Here is a 21703-nt window from a genome sequence, read left to right as displayed (position 1 = left end):
AATCTGTTTCACTGCGACCTTCATGAGTTGTCAAACATATTCAGTTTTCATGGCACATAATCTTTTCAGCTCCTTTGGTTCAAGAAGGAGAGTGTGATGGAGGGAAACAGTCAATGAGAGTTCAGGAATGGAAAATTGTGAGCAAAACAAGTGTGACCTGAACAGTCCTGCGAAGAGTCAAAAAATAATTGAAACTGCGGAAATGAGCTCCATTTGAATTCAGCAAAATATTTGTAAATGGGTCTATAGGGGCAACTCAATAAGAATGCATTTTTGCAAAGGCACAATGAGGTAATTTTTAGAGAAGATTGATGTATCTTGGATTTTTGAGATGGAATGAGGCTGAATTCTGAGGTCTGGCAGTGGGTCTTTTTTCTCTTTATCTATAGGGTGTTGTATATAATAATAATAATACTTTGTCACACTTTAGTTTAGCTTCCAATTTTAACTATGATCTACAATACTATTAACTATGACTTTTGCCACAATAAACTCCTAATTACTGCTTATTAATAGTTAAGTTTAGGTATTAGGTAGGATAAGGGATGTATAGACATGCAGAATAAGGCATACCGGTATGTGCTTTAATAAACAGACACTTAATAGTGAGAATTGGGCCCTAAACTAAAGTGTTACCATACATTATTTGCGATTTTCTCTCAAACCCAAAGTACACCACAGAGTAATAATAATAAAAACAGCAATACAATAATAAAAAAAGAAAGAATATAAACAAAAGAAAAAGACAATCAAAGACAAACAGATTTAAAAAGATGAGTCTTAAAACCACACACACACATATATATATATATATGTGTGTGTGTGTGTGTGTGTGTGTGTTACATATATATATATATATATATATATATATGTGTGTGTGTGTGTGTTACATATATATATATATATATGTGTGTGTGTGTGTGTGTGTGTGTGTGTGTGTGTGTGTGTGTGTGTGTGTGTGTGTGTGTGTGTGTGTGTGTGTGTGTGTGTGTTTAATTTTTGTACCAAAAATTTAAGTTCAAAATGGATAAAAACAGTACGACTCACGTAATCTAATATTTGTTGTATATATATATATGTGTGTGTGTGTATAATGGTGGCCAGATTTATTAGAATACCTGAGAGATCTGAAAATATTGACCTTTTTTGCCTCCAAAACACGATTTCATAATGTTTATAAAACATCAAGATGGTTGCTCTCAGCACAACAAATATTAGATTACGTGAGTCGTACTGTTTTTATCCATTTTGAACTTTAATTTTTGGTATTTCCACCTTTTACAGCAATTACAGCAGCACATCTCTCTGGGGTAGTGCCAATATATTTCCTGAGAACTTCAACACTAATGTTATCCCATGGCTTCTGCAACTGAAGCCAAAGGCTTTCCTTATATATATATATATATATATACATTGATGTAGCCTCAGACCGCTATACATAAGCCGTCTGCCAAATTGGGATGGTCAAAAAGATCGGTCCTTGAACACTCGAGAGCAAGTTAACTGTCAGTCTGCAACCGTAGTTAGATGCATATATGAATATCTATATTTGCAATAGACTTTAGCAGATGATTTTGCTAAACTAGCACAATACTACAAGACGAGGGCATATGCTAATACAACATTAAAATTTACCATATTGAGTTAATACATATAAAAATACAAACCAACACATTCTCACCTGTGAAAGGTTATCACGTCTTTCGGGAATTAAAATCTCGGCAGATTCACAACCAGAAATTTGCTATAATGTTATGCTGTGCATAATTTATTCTTACTGTGAGTGACAGCACACTGACCGTTCCAAAATGGAACGACCTAGACGTAATAAAGAGCTTACCACATCGGGCAAGAAGAGTGAAGGTCTCAGTCTGGCAATATTTATAAGGTGGGAAAAAAAAGCAGTTTTCGAGACCACAGTCCGCCGGATCCAGGCCGTATCCAGATCTGATGAAGGACCTGCGCCTGGACACGACGACAACGCAGTCCTGAAGTGTCAACTAGTCTCTCCCCTGTGAAGGCCCCCTTCTCCTTCCCTTTACCTCTGTACAGATAAAATGTTGTCAAAATAGTTCTGGTTCACATGGCTACTCGGAAACGATAAATAATTCTCTATTATAAATTTTTAAAGCCAGACAAGTAATTTGTTTAGGTCAATTTGTAAAGAAAGACTACACGCCTGCGCACATATGTATTTACATTTACATATAGTCATTTAGCAGGTGCTTTTATCCAAAGTGACTAGTGACAACTGAGGACTAAAGCAAGCGAGTCATCGTGAAGAGGCAAGAACAACGCAAGAAGTGCTCAAAATACAAAGTTCAGGCATTGCTCAGAGTAGCAAAAGCCAGACAAGGGAAGATTTAAAAGGGAAGGAAAGATTTAAAAGAGAAGGAAAGTTTTTTTTTTAAGTACTCACGGAAGAGATGAGAATATTATGTATATTAGTATATATGATATATTCAAACGCACATACCTATAGACTAAACACGTAATACGCATGTGCATGCTATCAGCGTTTTCATGGGTTTGCATTTTTAAAGCTTGCGCAGAGATGAGAGAGAATATATATATATATATATATATATATATATATATATATATATATATATTATTTATTTATTTATTTATTTTTTAGGCTTGCACCTTGGAACCTATTTCAAGGTTTGCGTTTTCGGGCCACCAAACAGTGTTGTTGAGGGAATCGAATGTCAACTGCACATCAAAAATAACGCCAAGATAGTGCACTTGAAACGATGGAGGTGCTAAATAGGAATCAGTTAACGAATTGAAATAAAGTTTATGCAGAGCTTTTGGCATTCCAACAAGTAGAATTTCAGTTTTTGACTCATTGCTTTTAAGAAAATATTCTGCCATAGGATATATAAGGGGCAACATATAAATGTGAAACAAAATTAGCCCTAACAGAGAACCCTGCGGTTAACAACTCTGTATGTTATTTTTCCCCAAACATACATACTGGAAATGAATAGTGAGATAGGATTTAAACAGTAATTTGGATGATGCCATGTCTTACAGAGGCAGAGAAAGTCAAGTTTCTTATCCAGAATTATATCATAGAGGACACCTCAACCTCGTTTATTGAACGAGGATTCAACTGAGTGAAACTGATTTTGGAAGTTACATTCTTGTCACGCTTATCCGAAGACTAAGAATAGCAAAAATTAGATGTGCAGATGCCACGGGAGTAAAGTGTCTTGAGCAAAGAAGGAGAACATGTTTTGGATTCCTGTAACAAGCTTGCTGGAAAATCTCATGGCGAAAAGATGAATTTCTTGAAGAAAAAGGGGATTTGATTTGGTTGCTTATGTACAGGACATATCAGCCGTGATTGTAAGGAGAGAAGCATGCAAGATATGCCACTTCAAACATCCAAGCCTTCTTCATATTCTATCCGGTCTATCGTTCCTGTATGTGTAAAATCGAAGAAAGCAACGAGGGTCTTGGGCTGGGCAGGACCAGCGGTGAAGAGGGCTTTGAGCTAAGCAGGACCAGCGGCAAAGGAAACTCTGGGCTGGACTGGACTGGCGCAGGATCAGTGGGCTCTGTTGCAGGATCAGTGGGCTCTGGTGCATCTGGTGCAGGATCAACGGGCCCTGGCGCAGGATCAACGGGCCCTGGCGCATTATCAACGGGCCCTGGCGCAGGATCAACGGGCCCTGGCGTAGGATCAACAGGCCCTGGCGCAGGATCAACGGGCCCTGGCGCAGGATCAACGGGCCCTGGCGCAGGATCAACGGGCCCTGGCGCAGGATCAACGGGCCCCGGCGCAGGATCAACGGGCTCTGGCGCAGGATCAACGGGCTCTGGCGCAGGATCAACGGGCTCTGGCGCAGGACTGGACGGGACCAGCACATCATGGGACTCGGAACTGGACGGGGCCAGCACATCATGGGACTCGGAACTGGACGGGGCCAGCACATCATGGGACTCGGAACTGGACGGGGCCAGCACATCATGGGACTCGGAACTGGACGGGGCCAGCACATCATGGGACTCGGAACTGGACGGGACCAGCACATCATGGGACTCGGAACTGGACGGGACCAGCGGCGAAGGAAACTCTGGGCTGGACGTGGAAGTACGACCTGGGACTGAAGACCGGAGAGGGAAAACTGATTTGAACGCTGATCGCACGGATTGGAGCGCCGGATCCGCCATTTTTGCCCCCAGGTCCCTACTGTTAAAAACCAGCTTGCGGGCTCAGGGCCACACGAGAGTCTCAGGCTGAACAGCAGGGAAGCGAGGAACCCCTGGGGCTGGCCGTTGCTCGAAGACTGGCTCTGGCTCTTGCTCGAAGACTGGCTCTGGCTCTTGCTCGAAGACTGGCTCTGGCTCTGGCGGGACAGGCGATGAGCTCAGGCGCTGGCGGGCTTGGAACTGGCTGGAGTGGGAGATCTTCCAGAAGGTATTTGGATCCACACGCCCATAGCGTGTGATCAACGAATTCCAGAAATGACAGATTGAGATCTTTTACCAGAATCAGCTGGGCAAGCGGGTCCTTTAATCCTCCCCAGAAACTTTGTGTTAATTCTTCTTCCTCCAACGACATGTCATCATACAGCTCCAGGTAAAGCCCTGCATACTCCTCAAGAGAGCGCTCATTTTGAAAGAGGATAGGTGTGTTAATTGGGTTCACCTTTTTCTTCTTTCCTCTTCTTCCCTTGTTCATCTTTGGGGTTTTTTTATTGGTTGGTCGTTCTGTCAGGGTTGTGCAGGTAGCTGAAGACGAGGATGCAGGAACTTCAAAGTAGTTGATTTATTTACAAAATTAACTTCAGGAACATACAGGAATGTACAGGAACAAAAGAACAAAACTCCAGGACTTCTGTAACACAACCATACAAGGACGACGACCAACAAACACTGAGGGAAAACACAAGGCTTAAAAGAACTGGGACTAATGGGATAATCAACAGAACACAGGGGAAGAAACTGAACACAAACGAGGAGTGGGAAAACTAACAGGACTGAACCAAAATCACCAATATCTCAAAACTGAACTAAACACATAGAAAACGTGACACAATCTCTCTAGAAAGAAAATTAAATTAACATTCTAATGAGAACCATGAATCAGGACAAGTCCATCTTCTGTTATGTTCTTAGGGATTTGGAAGTGTCAGGATTGCATCAGGAGCATTACTGTACTTTACCAGAAGTATACACGCAGAAGACCATGCCTGTAAGCAAAGCCAACATCGCTACACAAAACGATCTTGCTTGTTGGCCTAATTTAAGTCACCGATGTTTGCCTTCTATCGATGCTGATGTAGAGTTGATGATTGGTGCTAATGTGCCAGAGGCATTTAAGCCATGGCTGATTATTCGCAGCCAAGACAATGGCCCATATGCCATTTAAGACCATGCTTGGATGGGCAGTTAATGGACCAAGTTATGAAAATGGATGAGATGTGGGAGCAACAGTTTAAGGCTGACTTTCCTGAATGTGTTCAAGAGGAACAGCAAGGATTGTCAAAGGAAGATCATAAATTCTTGGATTTTGTTTCACGGTCAGCAAGACTAATCAACGGGCATTATTACATTGGTCTTCCCCTTAAAAATGAAGAGGTGGTAATGCCAAGGAATAGAACAATCGTGGAACAACGTGCTCTGAATCTTCAAAGAAGACTTCAAAGAAACACTTCTTTTCATGCTGATAATACTACCTTTATGGTGAGTGTCATTGCTAAAGGCCATGCTGAAAAGGTTCCCACAGCTGAACTGGAAAGAGTTGATGGACGCTTATGGTACATACCTCACCATGGTGTGTATCATCCTAAAAAACAAAAGATCAGAGTTCTGTTTGATTGCGGAGCATCATACAAAGGAACATCTATGAATGAACATCTTTTGCAAGGTCCAGATTTAACAAGTCCGCTGGTGAGTGTTCTCGTGCAATTTTAGAAGGGAGTATGTTGCCATGATGGCTGACATAGAAACAATGGCCGTTTCTCAATATGCGTTCTTGTCTGTACTTGTGTTCTTGTGGACTTGTGAAACGTCATCAGTCTCTGCCCAAGTACTGTTCCAATTCAAAGTTCACATCTTGCCAAGTCCAGTTCAAATCCCCGGATGTGTTCCTGATCCGCCCCTTTTACAGAGGATGCATCGAGAGGTGACTTGTGCAGACTTGAGACAGCCAGGTATCCCAGAATGCATCTCGCACCAACCAGCAAGCGTCAATAGCGGAGGAGAAAACCTGCATGATATCAAAATACTACTGTTATTGTGTCACGAAATGTAATTTTAATAGTGTTTCAGGCGAGAATGTAGTTGTTTAAAGCTCAAATCTGTGGTTTATTTATAAAGATAGCGCCTATTTGAAAAATGTATCTGACGTTTTCGGAGTTGTGAGATCCAGGCGATCAACGGGAGTTCAGCGCTCATTAACCCCGACTGGAACAGCTTTTCCTCGGCTAGTCCTTCGAATGTTTGCGGCTGGCTCTGATGTCTCTAGTCTGGTTAAACATGAGATATAATTTGTCTTGTGTATAAGTCAATCTCATTAATCTATAGTTTGTTCCATGGCAAATCATTTTTGCTTTTCTCTGTATGTTACAAGGTGCTTTTATTGTATTTCTCTGAAATTTGTAACCATATCATACAAAACACACAAACAAAACGCAAACCACAAACACAACATTCTGACATTTTAAAAGTTTAAAAGCCTTCCAGCAGTGGGAATAACAGTGAATAAGTAAAATCTCCAAGAAAAGCTCTAGCTTTCCGTAAGACAAACTGTTCAAAGCTATTTGATAACACAGTCTGCTTAATGCCAATAATCTTATTGGTTGACAATGTCATTCAATGAATTTCGATGTTTACATTACCATACCAACAGCACATAGAAAAGTCATAAGAGTCCTACTGATATTAAAAGTAGAGAGGCTCTGAAGACAGTGTAACCGCTGCTGGCTTTTTTATTTTGCATAGCTACTGCTTTAACATGAGTTTCGAAACACAACTTATTATCAATGATAAGCCTAAGATACTTTTAACTGATAGCCATTTGACCTTACAAGTAGAATTCTTGAAGAACTGTGAAAATCACAGTATAAGAGTCACAAATGTCATTCGGCGATACCCAAGCGGAACACCAGGCCAACGATGGATCCACACACACCCCAACCTCATATCATCATTGATACACACAGGGCCAGAAACAGATACCACACCAGTGATGCAGAGACTGAACGCCACAAAAGTAGGACAGCAGAAAAGCAGCCAGCGCCTCACAAAATATAACAGTAAATTATTGTATTAAACTACATTAAACAACATTTAACTAAACTGGAAAAATAAAATAAAAATAGATAAAATATTTAATTAAATGAAAACTAAAATGCATGGGTTGAAAAGCGGCAGTCAACTGCGCCAGCATCCTCTCTCACTGGAATAGTGTGAGGAGACTTATGATACTCTGCAGGGATACAAGTTATTACAGCGCCTCCCTAATCGAGTTATAAATTACATATTGGTGTCTGTATTCTGTCGGTCTACACAGTTCTGACACAGACACAGTTCTGACTCTCTCTGTCTAGCTTTCACATACACACACTTTTCAAACACACTTTTCAAAGATGCACTATTCTCTATTTGTTGATATCACAGAGCAAGAAAAGTCAGTGCATTCTTTTTTTTTTGTCTCTCAAATTCAAATACCTGTCTTTCTGTATTGGCAACTCATATGCTGCTTAGCTTTTAATTAAAGAAATAAAATGTAATAATTTAGTTATTTACTGTATAATATGTGGTTAAATTTTTACGGTGCAATTAAAGGGACATGTTGCTGGGGAAAATATATATTTTAATGCTTTTGTTCGCTCACAAAAGTTTTGTGTTCCCCCGAGAAACGTTCCGAACACAAAGTTTCTTGAGGGAACACAAAGATTTTGCAAGCAAATGCGGTTTCTCGGGGGAACGCTTAAGCATTGAAATATATTTTCCCCTCCCATCTCATATTTTTTTCCTTCATGCCCCTTTAGGGACTCTGTATATTTTTTGTCTGGCTGTGTAATGAGTCTGGAGACTGAGTAGAATCCATTTGCAGCTTTATTGAAGAAACGTCAAACAGGCAGGGGTCAGGGAACAGCAAAACAGGGAATTCAGAGAGCAGGCACAGAGAGTAGTCAGGTAACAGGCAGAAGATCAGGGCAGGCAGCAGTAAACAATAATCCAGGGCAATCCAAGTCAAGACAGGCAGCAAACAGGCAGTAGTGAGATAACAATCCGAGGTCAGCAAATAGATCAGCAAGATAGGGAAAAACGCTCAGTGATTACAGGCCGGGGCAATGCAATACTTTGCACTGAACTTCTGTTTGTGTGTGGCTTATATGGAGAGTCTGAATGAGGTGCAGGTGTGTGCGTAATCAGTCCCAGGTATGAAGCATTATGGGGATTTGAGTTCCAGAGTAAACTAGTATTCAGGTGAAGGCTCCCTCTGGTGGTGAAGAGGAGGCGGTGCGGAAGCCCGCTCTGTAACAGAGCCCCCCTCCTGCGAGCAGCTCCTGAGGCGAGAAGGCAGGCGACGCCGGGGTCTTCCACGGGGTCTAGGGGCCGGTTTTTCCAGGTATGTTTGATGAAACTCTTCAGTGAGTGATGGGTCCAGGATATCTCCGGCATTGACCCAAGATTGTTCCTCCGGACCGTACCCCTCCCAGTCCACCAGGTATTGGAGGACGTTACCCCGCCGTCTGGAGTCCAGCACTTCGTGCACCCGATACCCCTCCTCGCCGTCAATCAGGATGGGTGAGGGGTCTGGAGCTGTAGCTTCCACTTCTGACGCTCCTCTCGGCCCACCGGCAGGTTTCAACAGAGATACATGGAATGTGGGAGAGATGCGGTAGTCAGCAGGCAAATCCAAACGAAAAGATACAGGGGAAACTTGTTTTAATATCTGAAATGGTCCAACATACCTGGGGCTGAGTTTGCGGCAGGGAAATCGAAGTCTTAGATCTCTTGTGGAGAGCCACACCCACAGACCAGCGTTGTATTTCGGAGCAGGGCGCCGATGACGATTGGCCTGTTGTTCTTGTCGTCTGACTGCATGAAGGAGATGAATATGAGCCTGATCCCAGATCACCTCGCTCTTGCGTAGCCACTCTGTGACAGACGGTAGTTCCGTTGGTTGCCCTGACCAAGGGAACAATGGAGGTTGAAAGCCCAAGATGCATTTGAAAGGCGTAATACCTGGGGCAGGTTTGATCAGTGAGTTTTGTGCGTATTCGGCCCAGAATAGATACCGACTCCATTCGGTTTGTTCCTTCTGGCAGTAGGATCTTAGGAAACGTGTGATATCCTGGTTCAGACGTTCTGTTTGTCCGTTAGATTGTGGATGGTACCCTGAAGTCAAACTGATGTTGATATTCAGATTTTTGAAGAATGCAGTCCAAACTCTAGATGTGAATTGGGGACCCCGGTCGGAAACAATGTCCTCAGGTAACCCATACAAGCGGAACACTTGGTTGCACAGAATCTCGGCTGTTTCTAGCGCAGTGGGGAGTTTGGGTAATGGTATGAGACGGCAGGTTTTGGAGTATCGGTCAATAATGGTGAGTATGGTAGTGTGTCCTTGCGATTTAGGTAGGTCTGTGATGAAGTCAATTGCAATATGGGACCAGGGGCGGCGTGGTGTAGGAAGTGGTGTTAACAGTCCAGCAGGTAATTGTCTGGGTGATTTGGACGTATTACAGCTGACACAGTTCCTTACATGTATAGTGGTGTCGATCCGTAGCGTCGGCCACCAGAAGCGATTCTGCAAGAGGTGAATGGTAGCCGTGATTCCTGGATGCCCTGAACTGGGACTGGAGTGCACATGATCAAGGAGCCGGGGGCGGAGCAGTTCTGGAACAAACAATAAGTTATCCGGACATTCAGAAGGGGGTCTCACCTGACTGTTAGCCTGTTGAATTTCCGTGACCATATCCCACTGTACTGGGGCTACCAGTAGGTTTGTCTGAATTATGCTCTCGGGAGTGTGATTCTGAATTGTGCTTTCTGTTTGACGTGATAGAGCATCTGCTTTGATATTCTTGGTTCCTGGTCGATAGGTGACGGTGAATTGAAACCTAGTAAAGAATAATGCCCATCTGGCCTGTCGTGGATTTAGACGTTTAGCTGACCGTAGATATTCCAGGTTCTTATGATCGGTGAGTACGACAAAAGGTTGGCTTGCTCCTTCCAGCCAGTGTCGCCATTCTTCCAGTGCTAATTTCATCGCGAGCAGTTCTCTGTTTCCCACGTCGTAATTTTGTTCCGCTGGCGTAAGTTTGCGAGAGAAGAAGGCGCACGGGTACATTTTCCCCGGATTACCTTGTCGTTTTGATAGTACTGCCCCGACTCCTGTGTTAGAAGCGTCTACCTCCACAATGAATTGGCGTTCAGGGTCTGGGTGATGGAGGATGGGTGCGGACGTGAATCGGGACTTGAGTTCCTTGAAAGCCTGTTCTGCTTCCTCTGTCCACTTTAACCTAGTCGAATGACGTTTGGTCATCGTGGTTAATGGAGCTGCGATGATGCTGAAATTTCTAATGAATCTTCTGTAGAAGTTGGCGAACCCCAGGAAACGTTGTAATTCTTTGAGGGTTTTCAGGTAGCGGCCAGTCCAGAACTCCCTTTACCTTCCTTTCGTCCATAGCGACCCCTTCGTGACCGATAATGTAACCCAAGAAGGATGTACTTGTCTGGTGGAATTCGCATTTCTCAGCTTTGGCGTAGAGTTGATGTTGTATGAGTCGCTCAAGGACCAGCCTGACCTGCTGAATGTGTTCCTCCATGGAATTGGAATAAATGAGAATGTCGTCAATGTAGACAATCACCCATTTGTCCAGCATGTCTCGGAAAATGTCATTCATAAAGGATTGAAACGGATGGACTGTTGGATAAACCGAAAGGCATGACCAAATATTCGTAGTGCCCACTAGTGGTGGAAAACGCCGTCTTCCACTCGTCCCCCTCACAAATACGGATCAGATTATAGGCGTTGCGTAAGTCCAGCTTAGTGAAATACTGGGCCTTGCGGAGTTGTTCGAGTGCCGCAGGCACGAGTGGTAGAGGGTAGCGGAACTTGACTGTGATATAATTTAATGCTCGGTAGTCAATGCAGGGTCGTAGACCACCGTCCTTTTTCTTGACAAAAAAAAATCCAGCAGCAGCAGGGGAAGTTGAGGGTCTGATGAAACCTTTGGATAGTTCCTCCTGGATGTAGTTTTTCATGGCTTCGGTTTCAGGTTGAGATAGAGGGAATATCCGTCCATGAGACGGAGAAGTATCCGGAAGGAGGTCTATGGCACAGTCAGTAGGGCAATGTTCGGGGAGCTGGGATGCCCTCTTCCTGCTAAAGGCTTCGAGGAGGTCTGTGTATACAGTGGGTAAGTTAGTCTCTTCATGAGAGGAGGATTCAGGCTCTGTACCTTGCAAAGGAATGTGATTCACCCTATGTAATTGGTGACTAGAACTGATTGGATTCGAGAGCTCACTTTTCCGGGGATGCGGGATGCGAGTCACAGGAGTCAGGCAACGGTTCTGGCATAAAGAATCCCAATGTATGATTTGGCCCTCCTTCCAGGAAACATGTGGATTATGGGTGTATAACCAGGGATGCCCCAATATAATGGGATGATGGGGTGATTGAATGACATAAAAACTGATGACGTCTAACGCCTCCACTGCCAAGGAGGAAAGACAAGGTGTTAGATTGAGTCTGCATTGTTCAGCAAATGTACGGGATATAAAGTTCCCAGCGGCTCCGTAGTCAATGAGAGCTGTGGTTCTGAACTTCTTTCCTCTTATCGTGATAATTACTGACAATTTGAAACTAGATGGATTTATGGGAATTTTAATGCGTGGACTCACCGAACGGGGACGGGCAGATGGACGGGTTGGGCATGCAAATTTCATGTGTCCTGCTTGACCACAATACATGCACAATCTGTGTTGTCTACGGCGCTCTCTTTCCTCTGGTGTGATGTCAGAAAAACCAATCTGCATGGGTTCATGTTCAGTGGGTGTTTCATGATGATATAGCTGCACGGGTCGAACTGATCGTCGTGAGCGGATTAGATTATCCACTTGAATGGCTAGATCGATGTACTCCGTCATAGTTCTCCCTTCATCACGGCAGGCTAATTCAGACTGGAGTTCCATAGTGAGACCTTTGCGAAAGAGAGTTTTCAAAGTGCTTTCAACCCAGTCAGTTTGTGCTGCGAGCGTGCGGAAAGTTAGAGCATATTCGGCTGCAGTTTTACTCCCTTGAGTGAGAGATAATAGTTGTTCCCCGGCGTCTCCTCTCTCAGTAGAATGATCAAAAACATGACGGAATTGTTGCATAAATTCATTAAATGTAGCGAAGGAAGACCCATCAGTTCTCCAGACAGCCGTAGCCCATTCTAGCGCTCGCCCCGTGAGCAGTGAACAAACGAACGCAATCCGGCTTGCGTTGGTGGTGTATAATGACGGTTGCTGTTCCACAAAGAGAGTACATTGAAGCAGAAATCCTTTGCATTTCGTGGGGTTTCCATCAAATTTCTCGGGGAAAGCCAGCCGTGGGTTTACTGAGGAAGTGGCGGCCGATGGAGGACTTCCTGAGGGAGGACTGGCAGGTGCAACGGGAGGATTAGTGATTGCAGTTTGTAGGTCTCGTAGACCTTGAACCAGTTTTGCGGTGAGTGAAGTCAAATGACTAAGTTGTTGGTGATGTAGATCCAGACGAGATGCTTGAGAGGTGAGTTCGGTGGATATATGCCGAACAGCTGCTGGATCCGTTGTCGGCGAAGTATTCTGTAACGAGTCTGGAGACTGAGTAGAATCCATTTGCAGCTTTATTGAAGAAACGTAAAACAGGCAGGGGTCAGGGAACAGCAAAACAGGGAATTCAGAGAGCAGGCACAGAGAGTAGTCAGGTAACAGGCAGAAGATCAGGGCAGGCAGCAGTAAACAATAATCCAGGGCAATCCAAGTCAAGAACAGGCAGCAAACAGGCAGTAGTGAGATAACAATCCGAGGTCAGCAAATAGATCAGCAAGATAGGGAAAAACGCTCAGTGATTACAGGCCGGGGCAATGCAATACTTTGCACTGAACTTCTGTTTGTGTGTGGCTTATATGGAGAGTCTGAATGAGGTGCAGGTGTGTGCGTAATCAGTCCCAGGTATGAAGCATTATGGGGATTTGAGTTCCAGAGTAAACTAGTATTCAGGTGAAGGCTCCCTCTGGTGGTGAAGAGGAGGCGGTGCGGAAGCCCGCTCTGTAACAGGCTGCTTTTGCACCTTTATAATTTCCTTTAGTAAAGTATCTATCTGAATAAAATAAATTTAAATGCAAAGTAAAATGAATTATTAAAATAAGGATAAATAGACAATTAACAAAATAAATACCAATTTAGAAGGATACAAAATAAAGGTGAAGGGATAAAACAAGAGGTAATAGTAACAATTTTTAGTAATGGTTTGGTGATAGAGACAAAGAGACACATTTACTCATTGTCCCTCAAATGGTAACTGGCAAAGGCATCCTGTGCACAGCAGTCCTTGTGGTCCACTGAAGGGCGTTCACACTGACAGCAATTTGCAGTGACAAAGCAACCGGAAGTCATTCATTTTCAATGTGAGTTGGTGATTTGAGGTGACATCAGCAACACAGACCGTTGGCGATGCAACAAAGTTGAACAGAGTTCAACACTATGCAAATGTACAATGACATAATATGACTACCAATGACAGTGGAGAGAGCATAGCGTATGTGATCCACCTCATGACACAAATAGATACAGGGGGAACATCTACTAGCAACACTCTCAATATTGTGATTAGTTTGAATACCCCCATCATATGTACTGTATGTATTCATATATGCTAGTTCACCCAAAAATGAAAATTCTGTCATCATTTAATCACCCTCATGTCGATGCCTCGTGTCTCGTTGTTGTTGTTGTTTTTTGTCCATACAATGGAAGTCAGTGGGCTCCATGTTGTCCACTGGCATTCAAATGTAATATACTATAATAATATAATGAAAATTCTGTCATCATTTACTCACCCAATTTTCAGAATTTTCATTTTGGGTAAACTTTTCTTTTAAGTAAGACTTTTATTTACTTTGTCCAGTTGTTATGAGTAATTGTCACGTGGTTTATAGTTTCCTTCTTCTAAGAAATATTTATTTATTTATTATTTTTCCATAAAATGGAGGTCAATTGGTTCTAATGTTATTTGGACACCAATGGCTTTCAGAATACCTTCTTTTTTATGCAAGTAATGACAAATTGTTTTATTTTGGGTGACCTATCCCTTTAATGAATCATTTATTTATTTTACTTTGCTGCTGTGTTTGGGTTGCCCAGTTGCCATGAGTAATTGTAATTGGTTTAAATAAATTAGATAGTTAAATATATATGTAAATATTTAAATAGAATTTATATCTGTCACTCTCTTTTTCTCTCTCTCATAGGTAACATCTTTGTGGTGAGTCTTTCTGTTGCTGACCTGGTGGTGGCGCTGTACCCCTACCCCTTGGCTCTGTTCGCTATCTTCCACAATGGCTGGACAATGGGCTCCCTGCACTGCCAGCTGAGTGGCTTTGTAATGGGACTGAGTGTGATCGGTTCGGTCTTCAACATCACAGCTATCGCCATCAACCGCTACTGCTACATCTGCCACAGTCTTCACTACGACCGACTGTATTCGCGCCGGAACACCTGCCTGTATCTGCTGCTCACCTGGATGCTAACCGCTTTGGCCACTGTGCCCAACTTCCTTGTGGGCTCCCTAAAATACGACCCACGCATCTTCTCCTGCACTTTCACCCAGACAGCAAGCTCCTCTTATACAGTCTGTGTTGTTCTGATCCACTTCCTTCTCCCGCTGGGTGTGGTTTCTTTCTGTTACCTGCGTATATGGACATTGGTGATTAGGGTCAAAAGTCGTGTCCGGCCCAATCCAAAGGTCAGAGCAGCTGACATGAGGAATTTCTTAACGATGTTTGTGGTGTTCGTGCTGTTCGCCGTGTGCTGGGCGCCCCTGAACTTCATTGGGCTCGCCGTGGCGGTTAACCCTGCAAGAGTGGCACCCAATGTCCCGGAGTGGCTGTTTATTACCAGCTACTTTATGGCATATTTCAACAGTTGTCTGAATGCTGTAGTCTATGGGTTGCTCAACCAGAACTTTAGGCAAGAGTACAAACAGATTCTTCGTGCTCTCTGCACCCCAAGAGCGCTATTCAGTGAAAGTTCAAGGTACAACACTGAAGCCATGAAGAGTAAACAGTCACCGGCAGGAACTAATAATAACGTGAAAGAGACCAACATGTATAAGGGCGGAGTAACACATACTCTTTTCTAGTAGATCACTCCCCATTTACCTAACAACCACAATATAAGGGTACAACAGGCCAAGAGGTGGACCAGGGTAAAATGCGCATATGTTTTTATTTTTCTCTAGATTGCAGCAAAAATCCCCACAGCACTTTTATAATCATCCATGGTTCATGAAACACTGGGAAATTTGGCTCATTCTTGATGTGATTGTGGGCAGAAAGTCAATTCTGTACTAGGTTTATCTAATATTTAAGGTTTTTAAAATGTTATAGGGTTATATAGCAAATAAGAATACAAATTACCAAATATTTTTCAAGACAAAGATCTTGTTTTCTAGTTTTGTTCAAAGAAATTAAACTTGTATTTGGGTGAAAAGCATCCCTATTGCTGGGGCTACAGGCACATTAATTGAACTAATAATAAATAGCTGGCTGACTATTATGTTGGGTATCCGCCTTGGAGACAATCACAATATTTATAATATAACATATTATTTATTTTCACTGTAAAGCCATATTATATTATATCTCCTGTGTAAGAAGATTTCAGAATCTTTTAAATTCCATTTTCTGTTTTTTTTTTTTAAATGAACTAATGTTAATGAAAGGAATATGTATTGAATTAATTTATGTTTTTAAATAAATAATATGGTACAAACTTTGTTGAAGGGATTTTGAACAAGTATCAACTTAGTAATATATTTTGCATAATAATGACCTGCTTGTGAAGTTGTGACATATATAATACTGTTTCTGGGACTAAGTCTCTTGAATATTTGAATATTATCTCAACAGCCATTTATGAGCACTATTAATTTACAACACACTAAACTTTTTTCCCCAGACGCCAAATTGTAACGGTTCAAAAAAAAGGAATCACTGTCTATTCATCTGTAATTTCACTATGGAGGTTGTGGTTGGGATTGTGATTTTTTAGGTACTACACTCTCATTACAAAAGCTGTCACTGGGATGGTATTCTTCCAACCCAATCTCACGGCAATTCGTACTAAACCTAACCATCACGTGGGTTTAGACAAATCGTACGAATTCATATACGAGTTAGCCACCTTTTAATCACTCGTACGAATTTGTACGAATTGGTCATGAGATAGCGTTGGTTCTTCTAATATGGTTATAATATGTACCATTTGCAAGTACTAATATGTACACTTTTGGTACCAATATGTAATATGCACTCTTAAGGTACAAAGGCGTACCTTTTGAAAGGGTACCGGCCCAGTGACAGATTTTGTACCTGTATAGCAGAGAACGTATAGCACAACATTAGCACCATGTGTTGTTTGCTTTGGAATCTTGTCAGAGGTCAGACTTAAAAACTGGATAACTTAAGTATTTGTATCAGTACAGCTCAATTTAATTCAATGTGGTTTCAACTCAACTGTGTCAGTGTTGCAAAGTTAATAAATTATGAAACAAGTTCAATGTAGCCATGCAAGTCTACAGAAGGTGACAGTGTCAATTCAGTTCAACACTCACTGCCAATGTGGCAAAGTGTCAGTATTAAGCCTTTGTTCTCATCTGATTATGTCAGTGCATTAATTCAATAAAATTACTGAATATGAATATTTTTTAATATTTTTAATATTTTTTGACTGTGGCAAGGAAGAAAAACTACATCAGGTGCCAGTAGTGAAGAAAAAAAATATTTTCCCTATAACTGAGGTATGCCTTTAGCACCGTCTGTGTGGAGCCTATAATGGTATTCCTTGTAGAATAAACATTCCTTAACAAAAGGAGTGGTTGTCAGCCTTTTTATGTTTTTGTTAGAGCAGACCTGAGCTAAAAAAAAGAGAAAATAAGACTACTCCGGATTTGTCGAGTCTGTCTGCTCTTGAGTTCCTACATTGGCTGATACCATGGCAACCAACACAGAAAAATATGTTTTGATGCTCTGTGTGTAAATTCCATTGTAAATTCTTTGTATATGGATGCTTTGGATATCAGGTAGCGAGTCTCCAAGTTACGGACTGAAAAGATTTGTGGGGTTTTTTTTTTTTTTCAGTAATAAAAAAGGAAAATAAGACTGATGCTCATTAGAGTAACACAAATGATACATTGGTAAGTAATGTATATAGAGCTGTATGTTTTTACTTTTGCAACAAGAATTAATTTAGTGAAATCTTTTTGATAGATATCTACATACTGTTCTGTATTTCCCTACAATCAGAGTGGGCATTTCCAATATGAGTGGTCTGCATGCAGTGGTGCTGAGAATTAAGTCTTTCTTTTTAGTCCTATCTTTCTTATCTTGCTGTATCTTGCCTATATTTATCTGAACATCATATGTCAATCATACTCTTTATCTTCCCTGATTACTTTCCCCACTTGCCTTCATTTACTCTGCACACACCACACACTCATGCTCCTATCCTTGAGGGATATTCATCACTTCTCCAGACACTTAAAGCGCTAGCTGAAAGGGACAGCTGATGATAACCTGACATAAGATTCTCCAGAGCAGTAATTTTCGAAGAACGTCTGGAATTATTAACCCTGATGCGCCACAGATATAAAGAGCCATAAATGCTTTTCAAGCTCAGTGGAATAAAAACATACGGCACTGAGGGTTTTGGAGACTCACAGGTCTTAATTTTGAGCAGACATTTTATTTGCTCATTTTTATTTATATGTATCTTCTAATATGAATTTATTTACATGTTTTTTTCGAATAATTTACTGTATAGGGGAGGCCAGCAGGTATTTTCCCAAGTGCTATATCTAACTAAAAGGCTTTGAGTCAAAAATCGAATTACACAAATACTGGTTTGTGGTTATTATGTTTGTGTCAAGTTCAAAAATCTTTTTTAAATTACAAGCATTTTGTCCTTCAAACTCAAAGCCCATAATGCAGTAAAATGTTCGACAACTAGCCCCGGTTTCCTCTATTTAATAAAAAAAAAGAAAGAAAAAAATATATTACAATTTTCAAATTTTTCTAGAGATCCTCCATCTATTTTGTTACAAAGACATTTTCAGTGCTCTAGCAGTGCCACATCCACCATACACATTAAACATCTCAAAGTTTAGTTGAGTAAAATTATATATATAGGCCTCTATATATATATATATATATATATATATATATATATATGATCATATACAATTATATATATATATACTTATAGGATAGGATTTTAGTTGCCATTTTTTTATAGTTCTATTTTGGGGCTAGCTATACTGTTGTCATAAAGGGAAGTTGTCAAAAACACAATGGCTATCTCAGTAACTAGGTTTTAAGTCAAAAGTCCATAAATGCTGTATTTCTCCAGAATTGATTTTTTTTATGTTGGTTTCAATCTCTCCTAGTTAAAAAATAATCTCTTAAATTAGATAAGAATCATTGATCCCCCCCCCCCCCCCCCCCCCCCCCGTTTTCTCTAATAGATTATAGATTAAAAAAAAGATAAATAAATAAATAAATCTAGTACTTTTTCTAGAAGTTGCTGAGAGGAGAGAAGAGAGGTCACCAGTGGTTTTCAGGTATACTCATTGATAGCCTACTACTGGAAACACGTTGCAGTACTGCGGCGCCCCTTGGCGGACATGCGCAAACATGCACACAACTGCTGTTATGATCATCCAGATCATGTGACAAAGATCCGGAAGCGCAAATAATTCAAGATGTCGCAGCACGGAATTATCAGCGGTTGAGTTCCTTTCAAGATTTTTCTTTTTTTTGCCTATGAATAAAAATACACAATGGAAAAATACGACAAGACAGATGTCGGGTCCATTCCCGGAACCGTGCCTGATTTCAAAGGGTAAGATATTTGATATAATGTACTTAACGTTATTCTGCTCAGACTTCCCGTGACCTCTCACACCAAAATCACAATCACTAAATCCAAGAAACTAACGGATTAAAATGAAATAAACATTTACATATAATATCATTAATGTATTTGGTGCACTTGGTGATTCCAAATCATTTAAAATTCACATTTCTACTAAATTAATTTGTCTAATCTGTCCTTGTCTCTTTCTTCCTCTTGTATTCATTTAGGAATGACGGTTCTCTTGTCTCTGTGCTCAAGACACTATTGTTTTTCACTATTCTGATGATAACTCTCCCCATCGGACTGTATTTTACATCAAAGTCTTTTCTCTTTGAAGGTATTTTGCTTCCAAAGGCTGATAAGCCAACTTTATTTACTCGTTTATTTAAATAATAATAATAGCCCAGACAGCAACATACTGTCTGGGAGGCTACTTAATATTATTATTATCATCAAGACTGCTGTTGTTCTGATTATTGTTGGACATTCCACTCAAAGTTCCAGTGCTAAATATCTATGTTACTCTACAAACCATTATATTAAGTCCTTAGTTGCTGTTTTGCTTTTACCATAATTTCTCCTTATTCTGTTCTTTTCTTCACAGCCTTTCTGGGTTACTCCAGCAATGACAGCTATTTCTATGCTGCCATCCTTGCTGTGCTTGCCGTCCACGTGGTTCTGGCACTCTTTGTTTACGTTGCATGGAATGAAGGATCACGCCAATGGAGAGAGGGAAAACAGGATTAACCTAAACTGGAAGCAGCAGGGAGAGGTGAAAACACACACATGCCACTTTTGTCTTATTCTTATGAGCCAGAATATCATAATGGAGTGACACCTCTCTCTCTCTGTGTGTGTGTGTGTACTTTTCTCCTGAATGTCTCAGCCTTTCAGAGATAAGAAGCCTGATTTCTTCTTCTTCTCATGCTATGGTCGAGGTCATCTTTAGGTCTGGCTGGAGGTTGTGTCAGAAGGTTTTAGATGATATTGTGTGTTTTTGTGCAGGGCTAATTCAAGACAGTAGAGAAGACAAGCTGTTCTCATGAAAGTTCATTGTTCCTGCAGTGTCATTATCTGCCTCATTTCAGCGTAGCCAATGAATTAAATCAGTTTATTCAGAACTGGATTCAAGCTGTTCTGTATGATTTCTGTGTCTTCCCTTGTATTTTTACGCAAACATCATGTAGACAGTTGGTGAGCTAAAATTAGTGGGTGTCTGTGGTTAAGTTTAAAAAAAATTCCAATGTCATTCCATGTTTTATTTATCAATTAAAGCTGATCTTTTGAGCTCTCATTTTCTCAATTCTTGCTGGAAATTCACACTCTTGAAGCCCAAAGAGTGTTTTATAACATTTTATAATTTATAAATATTGATTAAAATGACATGTTGAGTGGGATAAGAGTTCATATGCTTTTTATTTTGGATCTCCATCTGCCCCCAAACACATTTTAATCTTTGTGCCCTCTTTTAGGATAATATGATTGAAAGTGATTAATTAATTATCACAGCATTAATCTGAATATTTAGATTGCCCCGTGGCTGTAATATATTTTAATGAATCACACAAATATTTGATGATAACACGGAATCAACAATTAATAAACTGAATCCTGAACCCTTCTATTGTTTCTCATGAATGGTCTATGAATCTATGAAACTAAAATGCTGACACTTAACATTATTATATACTCAAAACAATAATTTCACATGACTAAACACATGTCCTGTTCGGTCTATAATATAAAAAGTGGTAGCTACAAGTTTCGAGCTCTGGACATTTATCAAGCGGAAATTCGTTGTGATCATGTTTGACAAGCGAAGCAGCCTAAGCTATAGGGACTGTGATGGAGGTTAGTGAAATGATCATTGAGAAGTTTCTGCAGTTCTCAACCCAGTTTAGACAAGTGAGCATGACCCCAAGTCAACACAGGAAACTCCTTACATGCAAAGATTGTGTGTGTGTGTGTGTGTGTGTGTGTGTGTGTGTGTGTGTGTGTGTGTGTGTGTGTGTGTGTGTGTGTGTTGTTTTAATAAAAAAAATAAAACTCCTTTATACCCATGTTTGAGACTAAGACGAGACCAATTTTATAAGAGATCAGCCTTGAGCTCTACTACATTAATGGTCATTTTAAACTAATTTTATACTTAAAGCAGTGAATAGCTAACAAAAATATAAGGAAATACTAAAAGATGAAACATGGCAAGCCTGCTGTTAGTTTTAGTTTTAGATTAAGAGAAACATCTCCATAGAATCCAGTTCCACTATCTCAAATCAAGAGTGAAGAACGGGTGACTCATCTATAACACTGTGCAATGAAAGAAGTGAAGAAATTTAACAATTGGAGCAAAAAGTCTCTTCAGAATAAAGCGGGATATATAATATTTTTCATATACGTATACAAACGAAAAGGCTCTTTGAGCCCCTCAAATCTCATCAAATCACTAACCCCAAGGATGGCTTTGGTTTTAAATGAGTTCATGAATTTGGTTCTGGTCTGAATAGATTCTGACAGTGTTGTTTTTCCATCGGTACAGCCGGTATAGTGGAAAGAATGAAGGCTTTAACATACC

The 21703-nt window shown here is 40.9% G+C and overlaps 2 protein-coding genes across 2 annotated transcripts in view; both read left to right on the top strand.

Moving 5' to 3' along the window:
- The window catches only part of mtnr1c (melatonin receptor 1C), a 52743-nt gene extending 36753 nt beyond the window's left edge, over window positions 1-15990 (top strand). Inside the window, exon 2 of the mRNA XM_077241230.1 lies at window positions 14469-15990. Coding sequence (XP_077097345.1) covers window positions 14469-15358 — 890 coding nt within the window. The 3' untranslated portion in view covers window positions 15359-15990. The remainder of the gene's footprint in view (window positions 1-14468) is intronic.
- A 2951-nt stretch (window positions 15991-18941) lies between these two features.
- On the top strand, window positions 18942-20753 carry vma21 (vacuolar ATPase assembly factor VMA21). The gene is made up of 4 exons (XM_077241216.1): window positions 18942-19116; window positions 19359-19468; window positions 19736-19903; window positions 20018-20753. The coding sequence occupies exons 1-3, from the start codon at window positions 19055-19057 to the stop codon at window positions 19876-19878; spliced, it is 315 nt and encodes a 104-aa protein (XP_077097331.1). The 5' UTR covers window positions 18942-19054; the 3' UTR covers window positions 19879-19903; window positions 20018-20753.
- The last annotated feature ends 950 nt before the right edge of the window (window positions 20754-21703 follow it).

This window comes from Siphateles boraxobius, unplaced genomic scaffold, assembly GCF_051911475.1.
Source record: "Siphateles boraxobius isolate OS27281-9 unplaced genomic scaffold, OSU_SipBor_1 24, whole genome shotgun sequence".
Lineage (NCBI taxonomy): Eukaryota > Metazoa > Chordata > Actinopteri > Cypriniformes > Leuciscidae > Siphateles > Siphateles boraxobius.
Note: the sequence above shows the minus strand (reverse complement) of the source record. Positions and strands in the feature narration are given on the sequence as shown.

Bases quoted from the DNA above. Each gene is read 5' to 3' on its own strand.
- vma21 (XM_077241216.1), top strand. From the start codon at position 19,055: ATGGAAAAATACGACAAGACAGATGTCGGGTCCATTCCCGGAACCGTG. The intron at 19,117-19,358 runs GTAAGATATTTG...GTATTCATTTAG, and splicing joins ACCGTGCCTGATTTCAAAGG to GAATGACGGTTCTCTTGTCT. The intron at 19,469-19,735 runs GTATTTTGCTTC...TTTTCTTCACAG, and splicing joins AAAGTCTTTTCTCTTTGAAG to CCTTTCTGGGTTACTCCAGC.